Raw genomic sequence first — 22,999 nt, 5'->3', positions numbered from 1 at the left:
TCGAGGCCAAAATCGCCCTACAAGACAATGGCATTGTCTATAGAATGCGCTGGCCCACATCATTACAGATCGACTTCAAAGGGAAGCAGGTGATGTGTCATTCAAAAGAGGACGCTGATTTGTTTCTCAAGCAGAACAATCTTCATCAGAAAACTAATAAAAGCGGCCCAGCAACTGTTGAACAGATGACAACCAACGGATCAAGATAAGTGACTGTTCTATGAACATTTGAACTTCTATCTCTTTACTTAATTTTTTTTCCACCCATAGGCATTTGCCCATAGCCATATTTATATTTAATTAATGATCTACGGTGTTGAATTAGAGCAGTCAATTGGTTATGTATCTCTGAACATTTGAACGTTTTTTTCTATTTTACTTCACCAATGCTATGCCTACTATTATTGGAGGATAATCGATCACTAAAGAACTGCATAGGAGCCTACTGAATATTTATATTAATATATTTAATTAATGATCTACTGTGTTGAATTAGAACAGTCAATTTGGTTATGCTGTGCAGTAGCTTGTTGATTAATACAGTGCAGCTGTATTGATTTAGTTTCGCTCGTCAAGCCTCTTGCCATACTTTAATATAGCGGGTTTTGTTTAGTGTTATTATTGTCATTATTATTATTATCATTATCATGATCATCTTCACTACTGTCTTTTTTTTATTTATTTTTTTATTATTATTATTATTGCAGCTTGTTATTAGCTTTTTTCGAGACACTTAATCAAAGTATGCAAACTCTATCAAGTGTGTCACGCAACATACTTTAATGTAACGTGTTTTGCTTAGTGTTATTATTATTGTCATTATTATTATCACGACCATATTCACTACTGTTCTCTTTTTTTTTATTATTATTATTATTATTATTACAGCTTGTTGTTCGCTTTTTTTTTTTTTTTCGAGACACTTAATTAAAGTATATAGGCAAACTGTGTGATCAAGTGAGTCACGCAATATTCTATCAAAACGAATTATGGTAAAAACAGTTTGTCACACTAATCTTCTTAGTTTCACGGCTCTACCATCTGAGGTCTGACGTTCGATCATGGATGGGCCACGCACACCACCTACTCATGCTATTAATTTGGCAAAGATCCATGGCTTAGGTATTTAATTTAAAAAACGTTGTCATATGAACCCAGACTGTTGCTCACGACCTTGCCGCACAGACCTCAACCCATTTATATTGGGATTAATACTATAATCTGCAGAATACAACAAGGTTAACACATTATTCATTTTTCTCTTTTATTTTCTCTCTCGCCACTCTCTACCAGACAGCAGATTGTCTATCATTCAAGTAGAGTTAGGCTGAGGGGAGAGAGAGAATCTAAACCTTTTGGCATTTAACCTTGTCGGTTTTTATTTGTTTTTTTTTTATTTGTGGATGTGTGTATAGGTATGTGTTTGTGGGCATTCATGCTTATTACTGCACATATAAAGCCTATTTGTGTCTGAGGGTGTGTGTACATACATGTATATCTACTTCCTATTATTTAATCTAAAGCCTATTTGATTACTGTGGACATTATACTTTTTAGGCTACATGTGGTCATTGTGGTATTAGCTCTCCAAGAACATGAATTTTTGACAATTAGTGTGGTACTGGTAGGCTTGTTTGCATGCACATGGCTATATGAATGTGTGTGAGTACACATGCATTCCTGGACAGGCATGTGTGTGTGTATGTGTGAACACACAGTATGTATGCATTTATTATTATTTCTCCTAAAAAGCCTACTTACTGCGCAGATAGGTGCAGCACATATACGCATGCATTTAATATGATTTCGCTTAAAGCCCATTCACTGCGTTGGTATGAATATTGCATTTACTATTTCATCTAAAGCCTTTTTTTTATTTTTATTTTTTATTTATGCATGGGCAGCAGGTGCACGCACACACTTATTATTATTTTTACTCTAAGCCCATTTCAGGTGTGTAAGTGCAGCATTAACACAGGCACACGTGCAATACGTATATGCACTTTATTGCAGTTATTAGTTCATATAAAGTCCATCTGCTAAAGGTGAGACATTTACTTGTGGCCATGTCTGATGCCATAGCTTCAGTTTATAGGTTTAGTTCAAAAAGTTGTAAAAATCTCTCTGCTGGACAGAGACCACGAAACTCGGGAGACACAGGGGGGACTTTATGCACATCCCACACCAGGTGGGATGCAGCGTAATCTCCAGATAGGAGAAGTTATAAAAGTAGGAAAGCTATCCTGCTGGGAGTATAGAGGGGAGGTGGGTGGGCATGTAGGGGGGGGAGATAGACACATGGGTGGGTTCGTACGGGTGGATTTGGAGGGGTGGGATATGGACAAGGGCGGATGTAGGTATATTGTTATTGTTTGTTTCCCCCCTCCCCCCCTTCCCTCTTCCTTTGGCTCAGAAATCTCATCAGGTCTTGGAATGTCGTGTCTCCCTACATAAAATCTCAATATGATTGGTCAGGGTAAGAAGCTTCGCTTTATCTCTTGGAATCTGAAGGGTGCCAACCAGCCTGTAAAAATTAATAAAGTAATGAATCATCTAAAGCAACTCAGGGGTGACATTTTCTTTTTGCAGGAAACTCATCTTCGGTCGACAGAGGTTCATCGAATCAAGCGCCCCTGGATAGGGAATATATTTCATTCTAAATTCTCAGCTAGAGCAAGAGGTGCTGCCATCCTTATAAATAAAAATATCCCCTTCGAGTTATCAAATTCTATTGAAGACCCTAATGGACGATTTGTGATTATTTCAGGTAGGCTATGTGGTACACCTGTGATTATGGCATGTGTCTATGCACCTAACTGGGATGATGACAAATTCATATCCAATTTCTTCTCCTCCTTTCCCAAGGTAGATGACCACTATTTAATTATCGGTGGTGACTTTAATCTGGTACAGGACCCCACCTTAGATAGGTCGTTGTCCAACCCCCACTTCATATCCAAATCAGCTAAAATTCTCAACACATATAAAAATAGTTTAGATTTATTCGACCCCTGGAGAGCTAAACCACATTCAAATAAAGCTTTTTCTTTTTTCTCACATGTACACCACTCTTATTCGCGTATTGACTTCTTCCTTTTGGACAACCGCTACCCGTCAGATGTACATTCCTGTGAGTACCACAGTATTGTGATCTCAGACCACGCCCCCACCTCAGTCGATATTACCTTTTCTAGATATGTTCCCCCTTTCCGACAATGGAGGCTCAACTCATCAATGTTGGCCCAAACTCCTTTCAAGGAATTTCTTGAGGTACAGATTTCCTTATTTATAGACACCAATGACTTTCCCGAAATCTCTAGGTGCACCTTATGGGAAACCTTTAAGGCATATATGCGGGGTCAGGCAATTTCTTTTATCTCCATCTTAAATAAAACCGAAAGAGCTGAACTGACTGCAACCGCAGAACATATAGCTAGGGTCGATAGCCTTTACGCCTCAGCCCCTACCCCGGCCCTTTATAAAGAACGTCTTCAACTCCAATCTAAATTCAATTTACTGACCACAAATAAAACGCAGAAGCAGCTATTCTTGACCAAACAGCGGTTCTTTGAATTTGGTGACAAGGCGGGGAGACTGCTTGCTCACCAAGCACGTGCCACATCCCTATCCAGACTGATCCCCAAGATCCGATCCACGACTGGTGATGTTATTTTAGACCCTGTAGAGATTAATAAAACGTTCCTTGCCTTTTATTCAGAACTGTATACCTCACAGTGTTCTTCAGACATATGGGAAGGGGACAACCCTCTAGAGGAGATTGCCTTCCCCAATATTGATCAAGACCTAGCTAAGGCACTGGGCGGTCCGATTAAGATTACAGAAGTACTGGAAGCAATTACGTCTCTACAGAATGGTAAAACACCGGGCCCAGATGGGTTCACTGTGGAATTTTTTAAGTCATTCTCTACATCCATCGCTCCAATTCTCCAGGAAATTAGGCACTTCACACAGAACCAGAACCCCAAATTCCCTAGTCGGCCCCCTGAAACCCTTATAGATTCACTAATGGTTCTTAACCCGGAAAAAAAACGGCTAATCTCCAACATCTACAACCTCATTAGCTCCGCTACGGATACCCCAGGAACCGGCCCTAAGAACTCGTGGGAGCGGGAGCTGGGAATTGAACTGTCTGATGAGTATTGGAGTTGGGCATTGGACTCTGTCCACTCATCTTCCATCTGTGCGAGACACGGCCTCACACAGTGCAAGGTTATACACAAAGTCCACTACACAAACTCGAGACTCTCTCGAATGTATCCCAACATCTCTGACGCATGTAATAGATGCAAACAATCCCCTGCCGATCACACCCACATGTTCTGGTCCTGCCCCAGCCTTGCCACATTCTGGTCTGAAATTTTTGAAACTATCGGCACAGCCTACAACCTTACTATTACCCCTGATCCTCTTGTGGCCTTGTTCGGTGTTCCTCTGCAACCTCTACCCTCCAAACTGTCACATTCTGTTCTTGCCTTCTCCACTTTATTGGCCAGGCGACTTATTCTTTTTAAGTGGAAACATACTCAACCTCCATCCCACAATAGGTGGGTTAAGGAACTACTATTATCTATTAATCTTGAAAAGCTCAGATTCTCCCTCAAAGGCCCCACTGGCTCCCTGAATACCTTTGAGAAGACTTGGAGACCCCTTTTAAAGCACATAGAATCCTTGACATCCCTGCCTGGTTGTGACGACTGAGCCCCCCCCCCCCCCCCCCTCTGTTTTTTTCCTTTATTTTTTATTTTATTTCTCAAACTGTTTTGTCTTTTTATCTCAGTTATATTAGTATCATATGTTTTTTTTTGTTTTTTTTTTGTTTTTCTGTCACATATTTTTCTTTTGTATTTTCATGTATTATATGTATGTTTGTTGTCGCTCTTCGTGGGGGTGGGGTGGGGTTAAGGGATAGGAAAGGGAAATGGGGGGGGGGGGGAAATGGAAGATGTATAATATGTATAACTGTCTGCATAATTTTGAAAACTCTTCCAATAAAGAAAGTTATTAAAAAAAAATCAGTTCAAGAAATCTACTTGTGTTAATTGTGTCGTGCGCGGAGGATGTCACACTTCCGCAGAATTTGTCTGTTATAAATGTCTGTCAATGTCCCTTGAATGAGTGCTCCTGTTAGAGTCTTCGAGGTATTCTTGTTTACCAGAGAGGAGATCTGGTACAAGAATCTTGTTCGTTGGTTGCCATTTTGTCACAGGAAAGATTTGCCACTAGGATGGAACCCAGGTAGGTAATTTCATCTTTCCTTGTGACAATATTGTCACCAACTGTAACAGAGAAGCCGTTGGTTTTGCTGAGTTTGTTATTTGTTTTACCCAGGTGTAATGATAGTTTGTTATCAGCGAGCCAGGTTCAGATTCTGCCGAGTTCAGAGCTGAGGGTTTTTTCAACCTGCAACTTGTCCCTGTCAGAGACCAGCAGGGCTGAGTGGTCCGCGAACAGGAACAAGTTGCAGTCACAAGCTGATGACATGTAATTTGCATAAATTACTAACAGTAACGGTCCTAGAATGCTTCCTTGTGGAACACCACAGCTCACTGGGAGGGGGGGGGATAGTGTACCGTTTACCTCCACTATCTGTTCTCTCCCCTCCAGGTAGGATTGCATCCAGCTCACTGATGTACTAATCAGAATGGAGTGATTAACAGTGTCGAAAGCCTTTTGGAGGTATACGTACACACCAGACCTGCTCTCCTACTGTCCTCTAGATCCAGCTGCACCACGTACACACCACACCTGCTCTCCTACTGTCCTCTAGATCCAGCTGCACCACGTACACACCACACCTGCTCTCCTACTGTCCTCTAGATCCAGCTGCACCACGTACACACCACACCTGCTCTCCTACTGTCCTCTAGATCCAGCTGCACCACGTACACACCACACCTGCTCTCCTACTGTCCTCTAGATCCAGCTGCACCACGTACACACCACACCTGCTCTCTTACTGTCCTCTAGATCCAGCTGCACCACGTACACACCACACCTGCTCTCCTACTGTCCTCTAGATCCAGCTGCACCACGTACACACCACACCTGCTCTCCTACTGTCCTCTAGATCCAGCTGCACCACGTACACACCACACCTGCTCTCCTACTGTCCTCCATTTATGAATGTATATAAATGGTTTGTTCATGATTAGTTCATTATCTACAAATACCTTATAAATGTATTATAACAGGGTGTTATTATAAAGTGCTACCGATCGGTAGCACTTTATAATAACACCCTGTTATAATACATTTATAAGGTATTTGTAGATAATGAACTAATCATGAACAAACCATTCATATACATTCATAAATGATTATTAAATTGTTTATAACTATATTTGTATAACATTTTGAAAGTATTTATAACTAATTAGTGGATAATGAACTAATCATGAACAAACCATTTATATACATTCATAAATGATTATTAAATAATTTATAACTATATTTGTATAACATTTACAGATTAGTTCTACATTATTTATAACTCATTATCAACATTATTTGTACTTGATTTGTTCATCATTAAATAATGTTGTTTAATGTGTAGTAACACATTTGTAGATGCTTTGAAAAATGGATATGAAAAAACGACTATACTGTATCTCCATTTATTTTTCATGTTCAACAAATGATTTGTTAAGACATTCATAAAACATCTATAAATCATTTGCAGATGCTATTGTGTGCCCTAATCTAAAGTGAAGCCTATTCTTCATTAACAAATGTATAATACAGTTAATTATTTGTTTACTTTTTCATCACATGTTACAAATGTTGTAGACAGCTTTCGGATACACCCTTCTTCTGTGACATCAAACAGTGACAGAATTAGGACTAAAGATAAATGCAATTTTATTAACATATAAAATACATGTGCATGACATATAGTGTAACGTGGGGGGGCACTAGGACCCAAGAGTACCCTGGCCAGGTATTGAAGAGTATCTAGAGAGGAAGTCTCACACGAGTGAGACTTGACGTCACGTGTGTTGCCATCTGTTTGAATGGAAGCACGATACATGCAGAACCAAGTTATCCGTGCTGCTCCTGCCCCACGCTTTTAATAAGGTATGAGCAGGTTAAACACCTTTTTTGTTGGTAAATCTATTCCATCATTTCCGACCTACAAACAACTCTTATATGTTGTGTAGACATACTTGATGTGGTGGGCGCTAACGTTACATTTGTTCCTAATGTGCGCTCAGTATATGTGTGTATGTGATGATGACACGAATTATTTGTATTTTCAGACTCTATAGGCGCCGATACAGCCTGAAAATACAAATTATTACTCTTGTGTGTCGTGTCATCATCACATACCGCAATATACTGAGCACTGAGCACACATTAGGAACAAATTACATTACACACAAGTCGTGCGCGCGCACACAATCAGGCCCTCGCATCGTGTTTCCATCAAAGCAACAAGCTAGACCGCTGAGAGCGTGCGTGTCGGAGATGGAGAAGCTGCCTTTGCTAGCTAGACTTGCATGCTATGTGTTGAGTAAACCCGCAAGCAGCAGCTGGAGCAAGCAATATTTCAGCACCGCAGGAAGAACGCTGGAGGAGAGGAGAACAGCGCTGAAGCCATCAACGGTGGATGCCATTATTTTCCTTCAGAGCGCCCGCGAATGTACAGCAGAGTGGAATAAACTGTAAAACGTTTTGCATAATTGTTCTTGGATTTAGCCGATTGGCGAAGATTTGTGAGTTGTTAAAGTTAATCAATGCAAGAAGTTTTTGTTGCCGAAGTTCATCTAACAGTGAAGTGGTGAGTCCATCCTGATTTACTCAAATTAATTGGCCTTTTGGTTTTCGGTACACTTTAGTGTCATGCCTGTGGGCATGTAATTGTTGCCGTTGTTAGCCGCAGAGCTATGTCGTTATTGCATTGTGCATTTTTTGTCGTAATGTAGCATTTGTGTGTGTAACGTAGGTAGTCTGTGTGTGTGTGTGTGATGTCCGTCATCACATCGTAATATTGGCCTCAGGCTTAAGTCGGGCTAGGGCCGAATAATTGCTTAACTTTTCGGGCTAGGGTAGGGCCGGGCCTGAATGCTACAGGCTAGGGTAGCGCTGGGGCAGACATGGCAGGCCCCTGCAGATGTCTACCCTACAGCCTTAATCAATAGGTGACAGAATAAAAATGATCATATTAATTTTTAAGAATTCACATAGGTAAATTCTTAACCTCACATCTAGAGACTAAAAAAGATGTCTAAGAAAGAGAAAGAAAGAAAGAAAGAAAGAAAGAAAGAAAGAAAGAAAGAAAGAAAGAAAGAAAGAAAGAAAGAAAGAAAGAAAGAAAGAAAGAAAGAAAGAAAGAAAGAAAGAAAGAAAGAAAGAAAGAAAGAAAGAAAGAAAGAAAGAAAGAAAGAAAGAAAGAAAGAAAGAAAGAAAGAAAGAAATATGACAATAAAAAGAAAAGTAACATACTGATATCCTGATGGTCTGTGGGCTCCTCCTTCAGCCCAGTGGAAATATCCATGGTTGGGTCTAGTGTGTCCTGAGCCTCTTCTTTCTTAATCATCAGTAGGTCGCTGGGTGGATCTGGAGCAGAGGGAGACAGCAACTAAGTACTTACAGTAGCATTGAAAAGTATTTGCCCACTTTCTGATTTCTTCTGTAATTACAGATTTGTCACACTATGTTTTTTTTAATTATTAATCTTTATACAAAATCTAAAACAGGATGTAATTGAGTCCTGAGCCTCTTCTTTCATGATTGATAGGAAGTTGGAGGTAGATCTGGAGCAGAGGGAGACAGCAAGCAACTAAGGAAATACTCTAGTATTTACAGTATTATTTTACAAATTATTATATTTATATACTGAACTTTATTTAAAATCAAACATACTTCCTTTTCCTCCATTACATTTATTTAAGTTAAACAAGACCACTGACCCCTTTAGCTAAGGCTTAATACATCACAGTTGGGATCCCTTCTATCAGCTTAGTTCTCCTGGTTGCTATTCAATCCAGCAGGGGAACCAGGACAAAGGTGTTCCATTTATAAAAGAGATACCAGAATAAAGTGCTCCAAATAGTTAGGCTGAATGTGAACAAGAGCTACCAGAATAAAGTGCTCCAAAGAGTTAGGCTGAGTTTGATCAAATTAAAGAATGAGAGGAGAGAAAGCAATGGCGACAAAGAGGAAGGAGAAGACTAAGGCTGTGGTTACACTAATGGCCAGTTTTCGTTTCGTTGTCAGGGTCAGTTTCGCTTTTCAGAACGCAACGTAATGGCAGGCAAGTTAGACATTGTTTTTGCCTCCTGAGCACAGTGATGTATATACATGTAGTACAATGCCAAAGCAGTAGGTGGCAGTAGGTGGCGATGTAGTTCAAACATGAAGGCAATTTTCAACCAATCAGAAAAGTTGAATGTGCCAATACACTTCCTGTAAAAAATCAACAATCTACCATATTTAAATGCCTCACGTGAGCCATTTAGCCAACATAGCATTTATTTTTCAGCAAAGAAAGTGCAATAAAAGTGCAATAAACAAAACGGATACATTCACTGTGTTCTGCCTCATTTGTTGATGAAACAAAACTAACATCAACACAATTGACCACCAAGAGCTGAGTTTAGTCTCACAAAAAGATTGTTGCTGATTTTGTTAGCTTACGTGCTAACGTGATTGGAATATGCCAGTATAACAGTATAGCATTGTGGCTAGCAGCGAAGTTTGTTAGCTTACGTGCTAACGTGATTGGGAAATGTCAGTATAACAGTATAGCATTGTGGCTAGCAGCTTGGTAACGTTAATGCTAGCAGAATGAATGGATGTAAACTTTATTTAACAGATTGCAGAATGGGTACAAATACAATACAATACGGCTCAATACAAACAATTGTTAAGGGAATGCAGACTGTTGTAGCTTGGACTGGGTTCCTTATAACAATAACTTGACAACACATGGTAGCCGCAGCTCCTTGGGACAGCTCTGCTGTAAACACTGGAAATAACCGTGCAGGTCTCTACTGCGCATGGGCGTTGAGCAACAACGGCTCCGTATCCGGCTTGCGCAGATTACATGGCACCATTGTCTGCGAGTTTTGGCGAGTATCCAAAACGGAAACACAATTTCAGCATTGCCAGTAGCGTTATCCTGCCAAAACGGTGTTTCTTTTTAACTTGGACAGCAAACGTAATTATTCAGCAACAAAAACGTTGCTGTATTCAGCAGTGTAACCATGGCCTAAATCAAGATAAGAGAAAGAAACAACGTACTGATCTCCTGGTGGTCTGTGGGCTCCTCCTTCATCTCAAAGGAAGTCTCCTTGGGCGGCTCTAGCGCGTCCTGATCTTCTTCTTTAATAATCAGTAGGTCTCTGGGTGGATCTGGGACAGAGGGAAACACAACTCAACATACTAGTCTTTATTTACATCTGGGTCTGGAGAGTAAACTAAAGTCTCTTCAGTAGGAAGTCTTGTTCTGACTTACAGAGGTCCTGCTGGTCTGATTCCTCCTTCATTCTAGTAGGTGTGATCTTGGACGTCTTCTACTGGAACTGGAGTTTTGCTACAAGGATAAATGCAGATGGTCACAGAGAGCCCATACTGTAGATCCAAGTCTGGAACTGACTGGTCAGCCAGGACATATATAGAGGCTTCTCTCCACCAATCACATCACAGTACGGAGGGGAAAAGAATGAGAACTGTTGGCCAATTAGTTGGCATAAGCCGATTACATAAATGCAGGACTTAATTTGTGCCAGGACCTGCCAGATTGGGACCGGCACCTATTTGATCGGATCCGGCACCTCCTCTGTCATAATCTTCTGTCAATACATTTAGTGGGGGGCGTGGCCACTGCCAGGCAGCATAGGATTTTGATTGAATTGATTGAAAACTTTATTAACAGATTGCAGAATGGGTACAATACAGTACGGCTCAATACACACAATTGTTGCAGACCAGAGAAAGACTTTCGTCTTGTTTACATCAGGGTCCCCCATTTTCAATTCGTCGTTCGACTTAACTACACGTTAGTCGCGACTCCAGCATTAACCCTGCTATTCTGAATATTCTGTTCCGTTTGCCATGTCCTAAACCTCTGCCTGTCTCCTTGTCCAGGACCTCCAGTCGACCTGCCTGCCTGCCTCGCAGTTAGGGATGGGTACCGTTCACATTTGAACTGATACGGTACCAGTACCTGTGAATCGGTACCGGTACCCAACGGTACCGTTTTTCGGTACTTTAGTCTCTAAAAATGTAATCTACCTACCTCAGTCGTGAAAAAAAATCCACACTTCAACTTCAAATAACTACACTTTCGACCGTTTTCGGCTTGCCATTGCCCCGACTGCTTTGTTGTTGAATCAAGTCAAATCCTAGGTAAGCGTATATTATGCGTGTGAACGTTGACATGAAAAGAAAAAAGGTAAAAAAAAGAAAATAAGTGTAAAAAAAATATTTAAATGTCTCACGTGAATCGATACTCAGTAGTACCAACGTGTTTCGGTAAGTACCTTTAAAAGTACCGAATTCGGTACCCATCCCTACTCGCAGTACCCTGCTAGCTAGCTAACAACATGCCAACCACTCAGACTCCACAGCTGAGACCCTCATCCATGCCTTTGTAACCTCCCGCCTGGACTACTGCAACGGGGTCCTGTCCGGGGTCCCAAGCAAAACCCTGGACAGGCTCCAGTATGTTCAAAATTCAGCTGCCAGGCTTCTAACCCACACCAAACCCTGGCAGCACATCACCTTCACCCTCATCCACCTCCACTGGCTCCCCATCAAATCCTGCATCACCTACAAAACCCTCCTGCTCACCTACAAATCCCTTCACGCTCTGGCACCCCTACACTCAGTCACAGTCCCTACGATCCACGGACACTGGTCAGCTCTCCATCCCCCGAACCAGACTGCGGACCTTCGGGGACAGAGCTTTCAGTGTGGCAGCTCCCACCCCACCCTCTGGAACTCCCTCCCCGCAGAACTCTGCACCGCCCCAACTCTGGACTCATTAAAAAAACTGCTCAAAACCCACCTCTTCAACTTGGCCATTAACCCCTAATCTCTCACTTTATATGTATATGTTGTGTCTGTCCACTGTCTGTTACTTTGTTATCCCCCCCCCATGTAAAGCGACCTTGGGTCTCTTTACATTTTACATTTACATTTAGCTGACGCTTTTATCCAAAGCGACTTACAAGTTCTGTACGACAAGACAGCAAGAAGGGTACAACTCTATCAGCTGAGTAACAATGTTTATCAAAGTGTTGCGTGTTACAGTGTAGGTTAGTTTATTAGGACAAGTGCATGACAGTGTCTCTTGAAAGGCGCTAAATAAAATGAAGTTATTATTATTATAACCACTGACCTATTACCCACAAACATGCTCACCTTCAGTCTGTTAACCTCCAGTCAGCTAGCCACCAGCATGCTAACCTCCAGTCAGCCAGCCACCAGCATGCTAACCTCCAGCCAGCTAGCCACCAGCATGCTAACCTCCAGCCAGCTAGCCACCAGCATGCTAACCTCCAGTCAGCTAGCCACCAGCATGCTAACCTCCAGTCAGCTAGCCACCAGCATGCTAACCTCCAGTCAGCTAGCCACCAGCATGCTAACCTCCAGTCAGCTAGCCACCAGCATGCTAACCTCCAGTCAGCTAGCCACCAGCATGCTAACCTAGTCAGCTAGCCACCAGCATGCTAACCTCCAGTCAGCTAGCCACCAGCATGCTAACCTAGTCAGCTAGCCACCAGCATGCTAACCTCCAGTCAGCTAGCCACCAGCATGCTAACCTAGTCAGCTAGCCACCAGCATGCTAACCTCCAGTCAGCTAGCCACCAGCATGCTAACCTAGTCAGCTAGCCACCAGCATGCTAACAGGGACTGTATACAGAGTCAGGACTGGTTCACTTCAAAAGCGGGCACGACCCGCCTGGAGGCAATGACTCTTCGAATCTTTTCGGAAAAACTCAGCACATTTGGTCCAAATCCTCTTTGCCATCAAATAGTTGAGTTTTTAGTGCATTCTCAATTGTTTGTTCACAAGCTTGCGACTGCAATTCAAAACTGGCCCCTGTAAATGTCCAAACCCAACCCCCTCCAATGTACAATCCCCCCCCCCCCCCCCAACCCGCCTACCCAACCTCCTCCAATGTACAGTTTCTTCCCCCTCAAATGTATATACCGTAATTCCTCTAATAGTAACCCCGGCTTGTATTTGTTTCAACTGTAGCTGATACCAGGCTTGTATTAGGAGGGGGCATGTATAAGAGAGAGGCCTATATTTCTAATTTTCAAACAGATCATAATGAATAAATCAACATTTTGTGTCTGTTTGAACCCAGTAAAATGTACTGGGTTCATTTATTGAAACCAAGTACTGTATGAAATACGGTAGTAAACAGTGCAATTACAGGTGGTCAAAAAAAGTAAAATAAAGTAAAATAGTGCAATCACAATACTGGTATACGGTAATAATAATAATAATAATAATAATAACTTCGTTTTATACAATTCTGAGGTAGGCTTACTCTCTTGGTAAACATTAACACCATACCATTATATGGTATTTACTGCACAGCCAGGCCAGCATATACATGAAACCCGGCTTGTATTAGGAGGCCGGTTTATAATTGCTTAGCTCAACAGCGCACCCGGTCATTAATAGAGACCCGGTTTTTAATTGAATACCGGTTACTATTAGAGGAATTACGGTACTCTCTTTTTAGACTCTTTGTATCACAAACAGTACTGTATATTTGTAGATCTGGTATGTCATAAATGTATAGATGTAGCACATGGGTGTCAAACTCACGGCCCGCGGGCCAAATCCGGCCCGCCACGTCATTTGATGTGGCCCCCCAAGAGCTCAGATAAAAAAGAAGAAAAAAAATTTACATTAATATTGGGTTAAAAAATAGCAGTGTTAAAATAATTGTGGGTTAATGCGTTAATAAAGCTTTAACTTTGACAGCCTTAGTTATTACACATTCTTACACATACATGTATGTTGAACATCTGAGGTAACAAAGGAAAAAAGCCAAAAGCACTTACTCCTCAGACATTCTTTGACAATTTTACAGCCCAAAATACAAAAAAGATCCAGGCGGAATAGGTAACAAAGGGTTGAAGAAATATTGTCTGAACTGTCAGATGCAAACTGGCTGTGTGACATAACCAAGCATCTCGCTCAATTGAATAAGAAGCTGTAGGGACGCAAACAAGTCCCACCCAAAACTTGACCAATATAGTTGTGAACTGAGACAACCCTTATTTTGTTATTTTTGAGTACAGTTACAGTTGTGTGTTCATGCAGACACATAATAGCAATTTCATTACGAATTGAAAATGGGGGACCCTGATGTAAACAAGTCGAAAGTCTTTCTCTGGTCTGGATCACCCCTTAACAATTGTGTGTATTGAGCTGTACTGTACTGTACCCATTCTGCAATCTGTTAATTAAAGTTAATTAAACTATCTTCCATTAGTTGGATGTATGGCCTCTGCAAGGTTGCGTGCAGCCATTTGTTTTTGTAACATCTGCTACATCTGTCCCACGCGTTCTTTGCAGCTCACAGTTGTTAGTTCTGCCCCTCTTGACTGTGACAAAAAGGTTTTGAACAAACTTAATGTCATATCTTGTATTTGATGATATTCTTCTTTGTTATTTACTTGAATGGTTTGATCATTGATTGATGGAGTAATATGGGGTTCTGATAAACAAAAATTATTTGTTAAAATAACATAAGCTAACATATTTTTACATTTATGCAAATGAATATGCAATATGTATAACTTGAATAAGTAATAAATACGGAAACACCATGTTTAACAATATGTAAATGTGTAGCTACATTTATTTTACATTACATTAACATTTATACGGTCTTTGGCCCTTTGAGGATGCTGATGTGGCCCTCTGTGAAAATGAGTTTGACACCCCTGTATGTCATGCATGTCATAAATGTTATGATGAATTGAAAATGGAGGACCCTGATGTAAACAAGACGAAAGTCTTTCTCTGGTCTGCATCCCCTTAACAATTGTGTGTATTGAGCCGTACTGTTAATTACAGCCATCTGTTAATAAAGTTTTCAAGCAATCAATGTTTAATATAGCCTATGGCTTATGTATGGCGTTAAAGAAAGTGTTTAGATCAGTTCAGATAGGAACAGACCTTTTAGATATAGAGGCAGAATAATCCTCTAAGGTCTGGGGCATCAATGGCAGTCTACCCATTGATTCTAGAAAGGGAGATGTGGTGTTATGTTAATGTGTGTGCATTATACTGCAAGGAAGGAGCAACAAGAGGAAAACAATGTAAATATAATGTACTTACAGTGTTGTGGTGTCCACAGTCTGATCTGTTTCCACAAGAACGTCTTGCTCCTGTACAGTTCTGTTTATTAAAACAATGTAAATATAATGTACTTACAGTGTTGTGGTGTCCACAGTGTGATCTGTTTCCACAAGAACGTCTTGCTCCTGTACAGTTGTTTATTAAAACAATGTAATATAATGTACTTACAGTGTTGTGGTGTCCACAGTCTGATCTGTTTCCACAAGAACGTCTTGCTCCTGTACAGTTCTGTTTATTAAAACAATGTAAATATAATGTACTTACAGTGTTGTGGTGTCCAGTCTGATCCGTTTCCACAAGAACGTCTTGCTCCTGTACAGTTCTGTTTATTAAAACAATGTAATATAATGTACTTACAGTGTTGTGGTGTCCACAGTGTGATCTGTTTCCACAAGAACGTCTTGCTCCTGTACAGTTCTGTTTATTAAAACAATGTAAATATAATGTACTTACAGTGTTGTGGTGTCCACAGTGTGATCTGTTTCCACAAGAACGTCTTGCTCCTGTACAGTTCTGTTTATTAAAACAATGTAATATAATGTACTTACAGTGTTGTGGTGTCCAGTCTGATCTGTTTCCACAAGAACGTCTTGCTCCTGTACAGTTCTGTTCTCCACAGAGACGTTAGCAAGAGACTCAGGGCTCGATCCACACAGAATGTGTTGCACGGAGAAAGTCGCACCCTTACTTACAATTCATTATGAATTGAAAATGCTGTAAACTGGATTGTATACTGAAGATATGACACAATGGGGTCACGGCTTGGCTCAGAGATAATCATTTAAGGCTTAGCCTTGATTGATTGAAAACTTTATTAACAGATTGCAGAATGGGTACAATACAGTACGGCTCAATACAAAACAACTACTAAGAGGATGCAGACCGAAAAATACTTTTGTCTTGTTTACATCGGGGTCCCCCATTTTCAATTAATCAGGACATTTATGACATACAGATATACAGAACTGTATAGTAAAAATATCATAAAATATATGTACATCCGAAAAGGTAGAAACTGTACATTGGTGGGGGGGGGGGGGGGATTTGGACATTTACAGGGGCCAGTTTCTAATTGCAGCCACCCGTAGGTGCTCTTTGAGAGCGGGTTTGAAGGAGGGTAGGGATTCACATTCCTTCACGGTTGTGGGTAGGGCGTTCGGTTCCACATTATTGTACACAGGTAGCCTTCTGTTGTTCGCTAGCTGACCAAAATGACAAGAAGGAACCGTCACACAGTAAAAGTCAATGGAGAGCGATGGAATGTTTCCCCCTGTGTGGGCGGGACCTATTGGCGCTCAGTCTCTATGGCCTTTCAGCCCCATGAATGAAACTTTATTTAACAGATTGCAGAATGGGTACAATACAGTACGGCTCAATTTCAATACACACAATAGTTAAGGGGATGCAGACCAGAGAAAGACGTTTGTCTTGTTTACATCAGTGTCCCCCATTTTCAATGCATAGCCCCCCGCTTCCATGCTCACCCCCTAGAGGTGCTTGGCTTATCATTCTAAACACCATGCAGACCATAAACCATCCCCCTCACCATGTAAAACCCAGATTCGGCTCAAACAAGGGACTAAACACGTTTCGCAATTATGCCACAACAATGTGGAACGCCCTACCCAAAGCTGTAAAGGAATGTAAATCACTACCCACCTTCAAAAACACTCTCAAAGAACACCTACGGGAGACTGCAATTCAAAACTGGCCCCTACAAATGTCCTAACCCAGTTGTACAATAAAGACCAAGCATGGCTTTGTCAGTATTCCAATGTACAGCCCCACCCCACCTACCCAACCTCCTCCAATGTACAGTTTCCATGTCAAATGTATGTCAGTATTCCAATGTACAGTGTCCCCCCCCCCCTACCCAACCCCCCCCCCCCCCCCCCCCCCCCACCTCCAATGTACAGCCCCACCCCACCTACCCAACCTCCCCCAATGCACAGTTTCTATGTCAAATGTATATACTCTTCTTCTGGATTTTTTTAGTATCACAAACAGTACTGTATTTGAAAATCTGGTATGTCATAAATGTATAGATGTAGCAGTACTGTCTATCTGTATGTCATGTGTGTCATATGATGAATTGAAAATGGGGGACCCTGATGGAAACAAGACGAAAGTCTTTCTCAGGTCTGCATCCTCTTAACAATTGTATGTATTGAGCTGTACTGTACTGTACCCATTCTGCAATCTGTTAATAAACTTTTCAATCAATCAATCAAACCATCCTCTTACCAACCATCCCCCTGTAATTAGCACAAGCTGCACAATGGCTGCAGACATCATGAAATATTCAGCTGTTCAGGATCAACGTTGTTCAATGATGCACCTCTATGGTTTTCATATCACATCATGAAGCGTTGGGTACCTGGGTCTAGTTCATAGACTTGGCCAGGATCGTTAAGATATCAATGTTCTGTCTCAAAGAGGTCAAGTAGCACTTTTATTTGTATACAACCAGTTAGCTTGTGACTAACTTTACACATCTACTAGCTAGCTAACGTTGGTAACAATACTTCCAGTGAAACGTGAACATGTGATCACACTCTTCAATGAGTGCAGATGAAACATAACTAATAACTAGCCGCTCCTCTCGTCTTTGTTCCAAACCTCAGAGACAAACAACACCTCAGGACAAGAAGCTAGCAGCCGTTAGCCGCAGAGCGTTAGCTCGTTAGCTAAGAGAACGTTATCTACAAGGAATATTGCTACAGTCTCACCTTGAATGCCTTGGTTGAATCCGCAAACAACGTTTAATAATCCCCACAGAAATGTCCAACAGAACACACTTGTTTACTTCTTGTATTTCGCACCTCGTCTTGAACTGGACTGACGTCACTGATGCGAAAAGGGGAACTCTGGCGGAGTGACTCTGCTTCCTGCTCGAGACATCCAGCCTGTCAATCAACATGACGTACCAAGCCAAGCTCCTCCCATAATAACTCCCCCAGTCAGTGATCACGTGATGCTTATTGTCATGTTGAGAGTAGGGTCCAGCTGCAGACCCGAGAAGCCTGATTGTTGATTGATTGAACATTTTATTAACAGATTGCAGAATGGGTACAATACAGTACGGCTCAATACACACAATTGTTAAGGGGATGCAGACCAGATAAAGACTTTCGTCTTGTTTACATCAGGGTCCCCCATTTTCAATTCATAATGACATTTATGACGTATACACATACAGTACTGTTACATCCAGACATTTATGACATACACAAGATATACAAATATACAGTACTGTTTATTTACAGACAGAGTTTCTAAAAGAGAATATTGAGAGATGGGAGTCGGAATAAATGAATGACTGAATGAAAACTTTACAATACAGTAGGCCCTATATTACACTGTACTGTACTGTAATCTACTCTACTCTAGTTAGGCCTACACATTACATTTACATTTAGACATTTAGCTGACGCTTTTATCCAAAGCGACTTACAAGTTCTGTACGACAGGTCATCAGGAAGGGTACAACTCTATCAGCTGAGTAACAATATTCATCAAAGTGTTGCGAGTTACAGTGTAGGTTAGTTTATTAGGACAAGTGCATGACAGTAAGGTTAGTTAGGGTTAGATTATTATTTCAGATAATGGTTGAAGAAGTGCGTCTTTAGTCGACGGCGAAAGTTGGACGGGATTCGGCTGTCCTAACTGGGGTGGGTAGTTCATTCCACCATTGTGGGGCAAGGACTGAGAATAGGCGGCTTCTCTTTGATGATTGATTGAAAACTTTATTAACAGATTGCAGAATGGGTACAGTACAGCTCAATACATACAATTGTTAAGGGGATGCAGACCTTTCATCTTGTTTACATCAGGGTCCCCCATTTTCAAATCATCATAACATATATGACATACTGACATACAGATAGACAGTACTGCTACATCTATACATTTATGACATACCAGACTTGCAAATACAGTACTGTTTGTGATATAAAAAGAGTCCAGAAAAGAGAGTATATACATTTGACGTAGAAACTGTACATTGGAGGAGGTTGGGTAGGTGGGGGGGGGGGGGGGACTGTACATTGGAGGTGGTTGGTGGGGTGGGGGGAGGGGTTGGGTAGGAGGGGTGGGTGGGGGACATACACTGTACAACTGTACAAACAAAACTGTACATTGGAATATTGACAAAACCATACTTGGTCATTTACTGTACATTGAGGGGGTTGTGTTAGGACATTTACAGGGGCCAGTTTCGAATTGCAGTCTTCCGTAGGTGACCCTCCCGGAGCTTGGATAGGAGTAGGTCTGAGGCGGCCAGAAGATGCAGAGCGTAGGGGTCTTGAGGGTGTGTAGTTAGAGACCATTGACCGGAGGTAGGCGGGAGCGGTTCCCTTTGCCGCACGGTATGCTAGGTCGAGGGCCTTGAAGCGGATTTACATGCAGCAATGGGGAGCCAGTGCAGGTCCCTAAGAAGTGGGGTGACATGGGCCGACTTCGGTAGGTTTGAGATCAGGCGGGCCGCTGCGTTTTGAATGAGTTGAGGCCAGCTAGCAGTGCGTTGCAGTAGTCGAGGCGGGAGATGACTGTTGATTGGACGAGGAGTTGGTTGGCTTCTTTTGTCAGGAAGGGGCGGATCCTTCTGACGTTGCTCAGGAGGAATCTGCAGGTTCTGGTTGTCGCTGCGATGTGAGCAGAGAAGTTCAACTGGTCGTCGAGGAAAACACCAAGGTTCTTGGCGGTCGGGGACGCGGTCACAGCTGCATTCTCGACTGTGATGGAGAGGTCGGTCAGGGGGGAGGATTTGGCCGGCAGGTGGAGCAATTCTGTTTAGCTTAGGTTCAGTTTGAGGTGGTTGGTCATCATCCAGGCGGAGATGTCGGACAGACAGGCCGAGATCCGCTCAGAGACGTGGATATCTGAGGGAGGGAAGGAGAGGAAGAGTTGAGTATCATCGGCATAACAATGATATGAGAAGCCATGAGACGTGATAATGTTCCCCAGTGATTTAGTGTAGAGGGAGAAGAGAAGGGTCCTAGGACCGAGCCCTGGGGGACACCCGTCCGCAGGGGGCGGGTGGCCGACAGAGTCCCTCTCCATGACACTTGGTAGGAGCGGTCATTGAGGTATGATGTCAGCCATGTCAGCGCAGATCCAGCCACTCCCATTCCTGCGAGGGCCGCGAGGAGGATCTGATGGTTGACTGTGTCGAAGGCTGCAGATAGATCTAGGAGAATCAGGACAGAGGAGAGGCCTTTTGCTTTTGCTAAGTGAAGTGCCTCTGTGACCGCAATGAGGGCCGTTTCTGTGGAGTGTCCAAGCCAGACTGATTAGGCTCTAGGAGGTCATTCTGTAAGAGATAAGCAGTAAGTTGGTTGGATACAGCACGTTCAAGTGTTTTAGAAAGGAAGGAGAGAAGAGAGACAGGACGATAGTTGCCTATGACGGTGGGGTTCAGGGTTGGTTTTTTTATGAGGGGCGTGACTCTGGCTTGTTTTAGGGAGGTGGGGACCACCCCCGAGTTGAGTGAGGAGTTGATGGTTGCAGTTAGGAATGGGAGGATGTCCGGTGCTATGGTCTGGAGGAGTGGGGAGGGTAGCTGGTCCAGCTGGCATGTAGTCGGACGGTTCCACGTTACCAGTGTCAGGGTCTCGGCTTCTGTAATGGGAGAGAAAGATGACAGAGTGAAGGATGAGGTTCTTGATTCAGTGTTGGGAATGGGTGGGGGTTGGGAGAAGGAGCTGCGGATGTTCTCCACTTTTTCCTCAAAGAAGATCGCAAAGTCTTCGGCAGAGAAAGATGAGGGAGGAGGGGGTGGGGGGGGAGTGAGGAGGGAGGACATGGTAGCATGGAGTTTGCGAAGATTCTTGGCAGAGGCCTCGATCCTATGGTGAAAGAAAGAAGCTTTGGCATTAGTAATGGTTTTGGAGAATGTTAACAAGAGGTTGTGATATGTGTCGATGTCAGCAGTGAGGCGTGACTTTCTATACTTCCTCTCAGCCGCTCTCAGGACCTGTCTTTGTTCTCTCACTGCATCCGTCAGCCATGGACTGGGTGGGGAACGGCGGGCATTACACTGTACTGTACTGTAATCTACTCTACTCTAGTTAGGCCTACACATTACTGTACTGTACTGTAATCTACTCTACTCTAGCTAGGCCTACACATTACACTGTACTGTACTGTAATCTACTCTACTCTAGTTAGGCCTCATGTGTAGGCCTAACTAGAGTAGAGTAGATTACAGTACAGTAATGTGTAGGCCTAACTAGAGTAGAGTAGATTACAGTACAGTAATGTGTAGGCCTAACTAGAGTAGATTACAGTACAGTACAGTAATGTGTAGGCCTAACTAGAGTAGATTACATGACAGTAATGTGTAGGCCTAACTAGAATAGATTACAGTACTGTAATGTGTAGACCTAACTAGAGTAGAGTAGATTACAGTACAGTAATGTGTAGGCCTAACTAGAGTAGAGTAGATTACAGTACAGTAATGTGTAGGCCTAACTAGAGTAGAGTAGATTACAGTACAGTAATGTGTAGGCCTAACTAGAGTAGAGTAGATTACAGTACAGTAATGTGTAGGCCTAACTAGAGTAGAGTAGATTACAGTACTGTAATGTGTAGGCCTAACTAGAGTAGAGTAGATTACAGTACAGTAATGTGTAGGCCTAACTAGAGTAGAGTAGATTACAGTACTGTAATGTGTAGGCCTAACTAGAGTAGAGTAGATTACAGTACAGTAATGTGTAGGCCTAACTAGAGTAGAGTAGATTACAGTACTGTAATGTGTAGGCCTAACTAGAGTAGAGTAGATTACAGTACAGTAATGTGTAGGCCTAACTAGAGTAGAGTAGATTACAATGCTGTAATGTGTAGGTCTAACTAGAGTAGAGTAGATTACAGTACAGTAATGTGTAGGCCTAACTAGAGTAGAGTAATATAATAATAATAATAATAATAATATAATAATAATAATAATTTAGGACCTGCTCAGAGGTCACCAATCGGCACACATGCGATGCATGCATGCAATTCGTATCTGCGATTAACCCATCCCGTCGTCCTTCCCCCCCAAGGGCAGCCGGGAGCAGACAGGCGTCAACGTGAGCCGCGGCAGGGGACCAATCCAAGTGCTCCTGTCCGTCTTCGTCAAGGACGCCACAGCGTTAGCGATCTATTGTAGTGCATGTTTTTCCATTGGGTTTATCTTATCGGGGGGGGAAACCCTTGCGAGCACGGGGAGAACATGCAAACTCCACACAGAAAGGCCTGGGAGATACCCCACCTGGGTAACTGGTAGATTACAGTAATGTGTAGGCCTAACTAGAGTAGAGTATATTACAGTACAGTGTAATGTGTAGGCCTAACTAGAGTAGAGTAGATTACAGGACAGTACAGTAATGTGTAGGCCTAACTAGAGTAGAGTAGATTACAGGACAGTAATGTGTAGGCCTAACTAGAGTAGGGTAGATTACAGTCAGGGCCGCCTGGGAGAAATGCGAGGCCCTGTGCGAGATTTAAACCCCCCCCCCCCCCCCCCCCCCCCCCTAAAAGGTAAACAAATATATATATATATATTATATTTTTTTAATTTTTTTTTCCAATACAGTCAACATATTCTTAAATAATAGCGCTGCCCGAGGCTGGGCATGATACAGTCAACATATAGCAAGAGAG

General features: G+C 42.3%; 1 protein-coding gene across 1 annotated transcript in view; it reads right to left on the bottom strand.

The window, feature by feature from the left end:
* Positions 1-10,352, bottom strand: part of LOC311231834 (uncharacterized protein) — a gene marked incomplete at its 3' end in the record, with an annotated part of 65,094 nt that extends 54,742 nt beyond the window's left edge. Inside the window, exons 1-2 of the mRNA XM_084318456.1 lie at positions 10,264-10,352; positions 8,464-8,577 (exon numbers count right to left, since the gene is read on the bottom strand). Of these exons, the coding sequence (XP_084174582.1) occupies positions 8,464-8,577; positions 10,264-10,297 (148 nt within the window). The 5' untranslated portion in view covers positions 10,298-10,352. The remainder of the gene's footprint in view (positions 1-8,463; positions 8,578-10,263) is intronic.
* Positions 10,353-22,999: the final 12,647 nt, after the last annotated feature.

This window comes from Notolepis coatsorum, assembly GCF_963971535.1.
Source record: "Notolepis coatsorum genome assembly, chromosome: 7".
NCBI classification, from domain to species: Eukaryota; Metazoa; Chordata; class Actinopteri; order Aulopiformes; family Paralepididae; genus Notolepis; species Notolepis coatsorum.
This window is presented reverse-complemented; position numbering and strand designations above follow the sequence as displayed.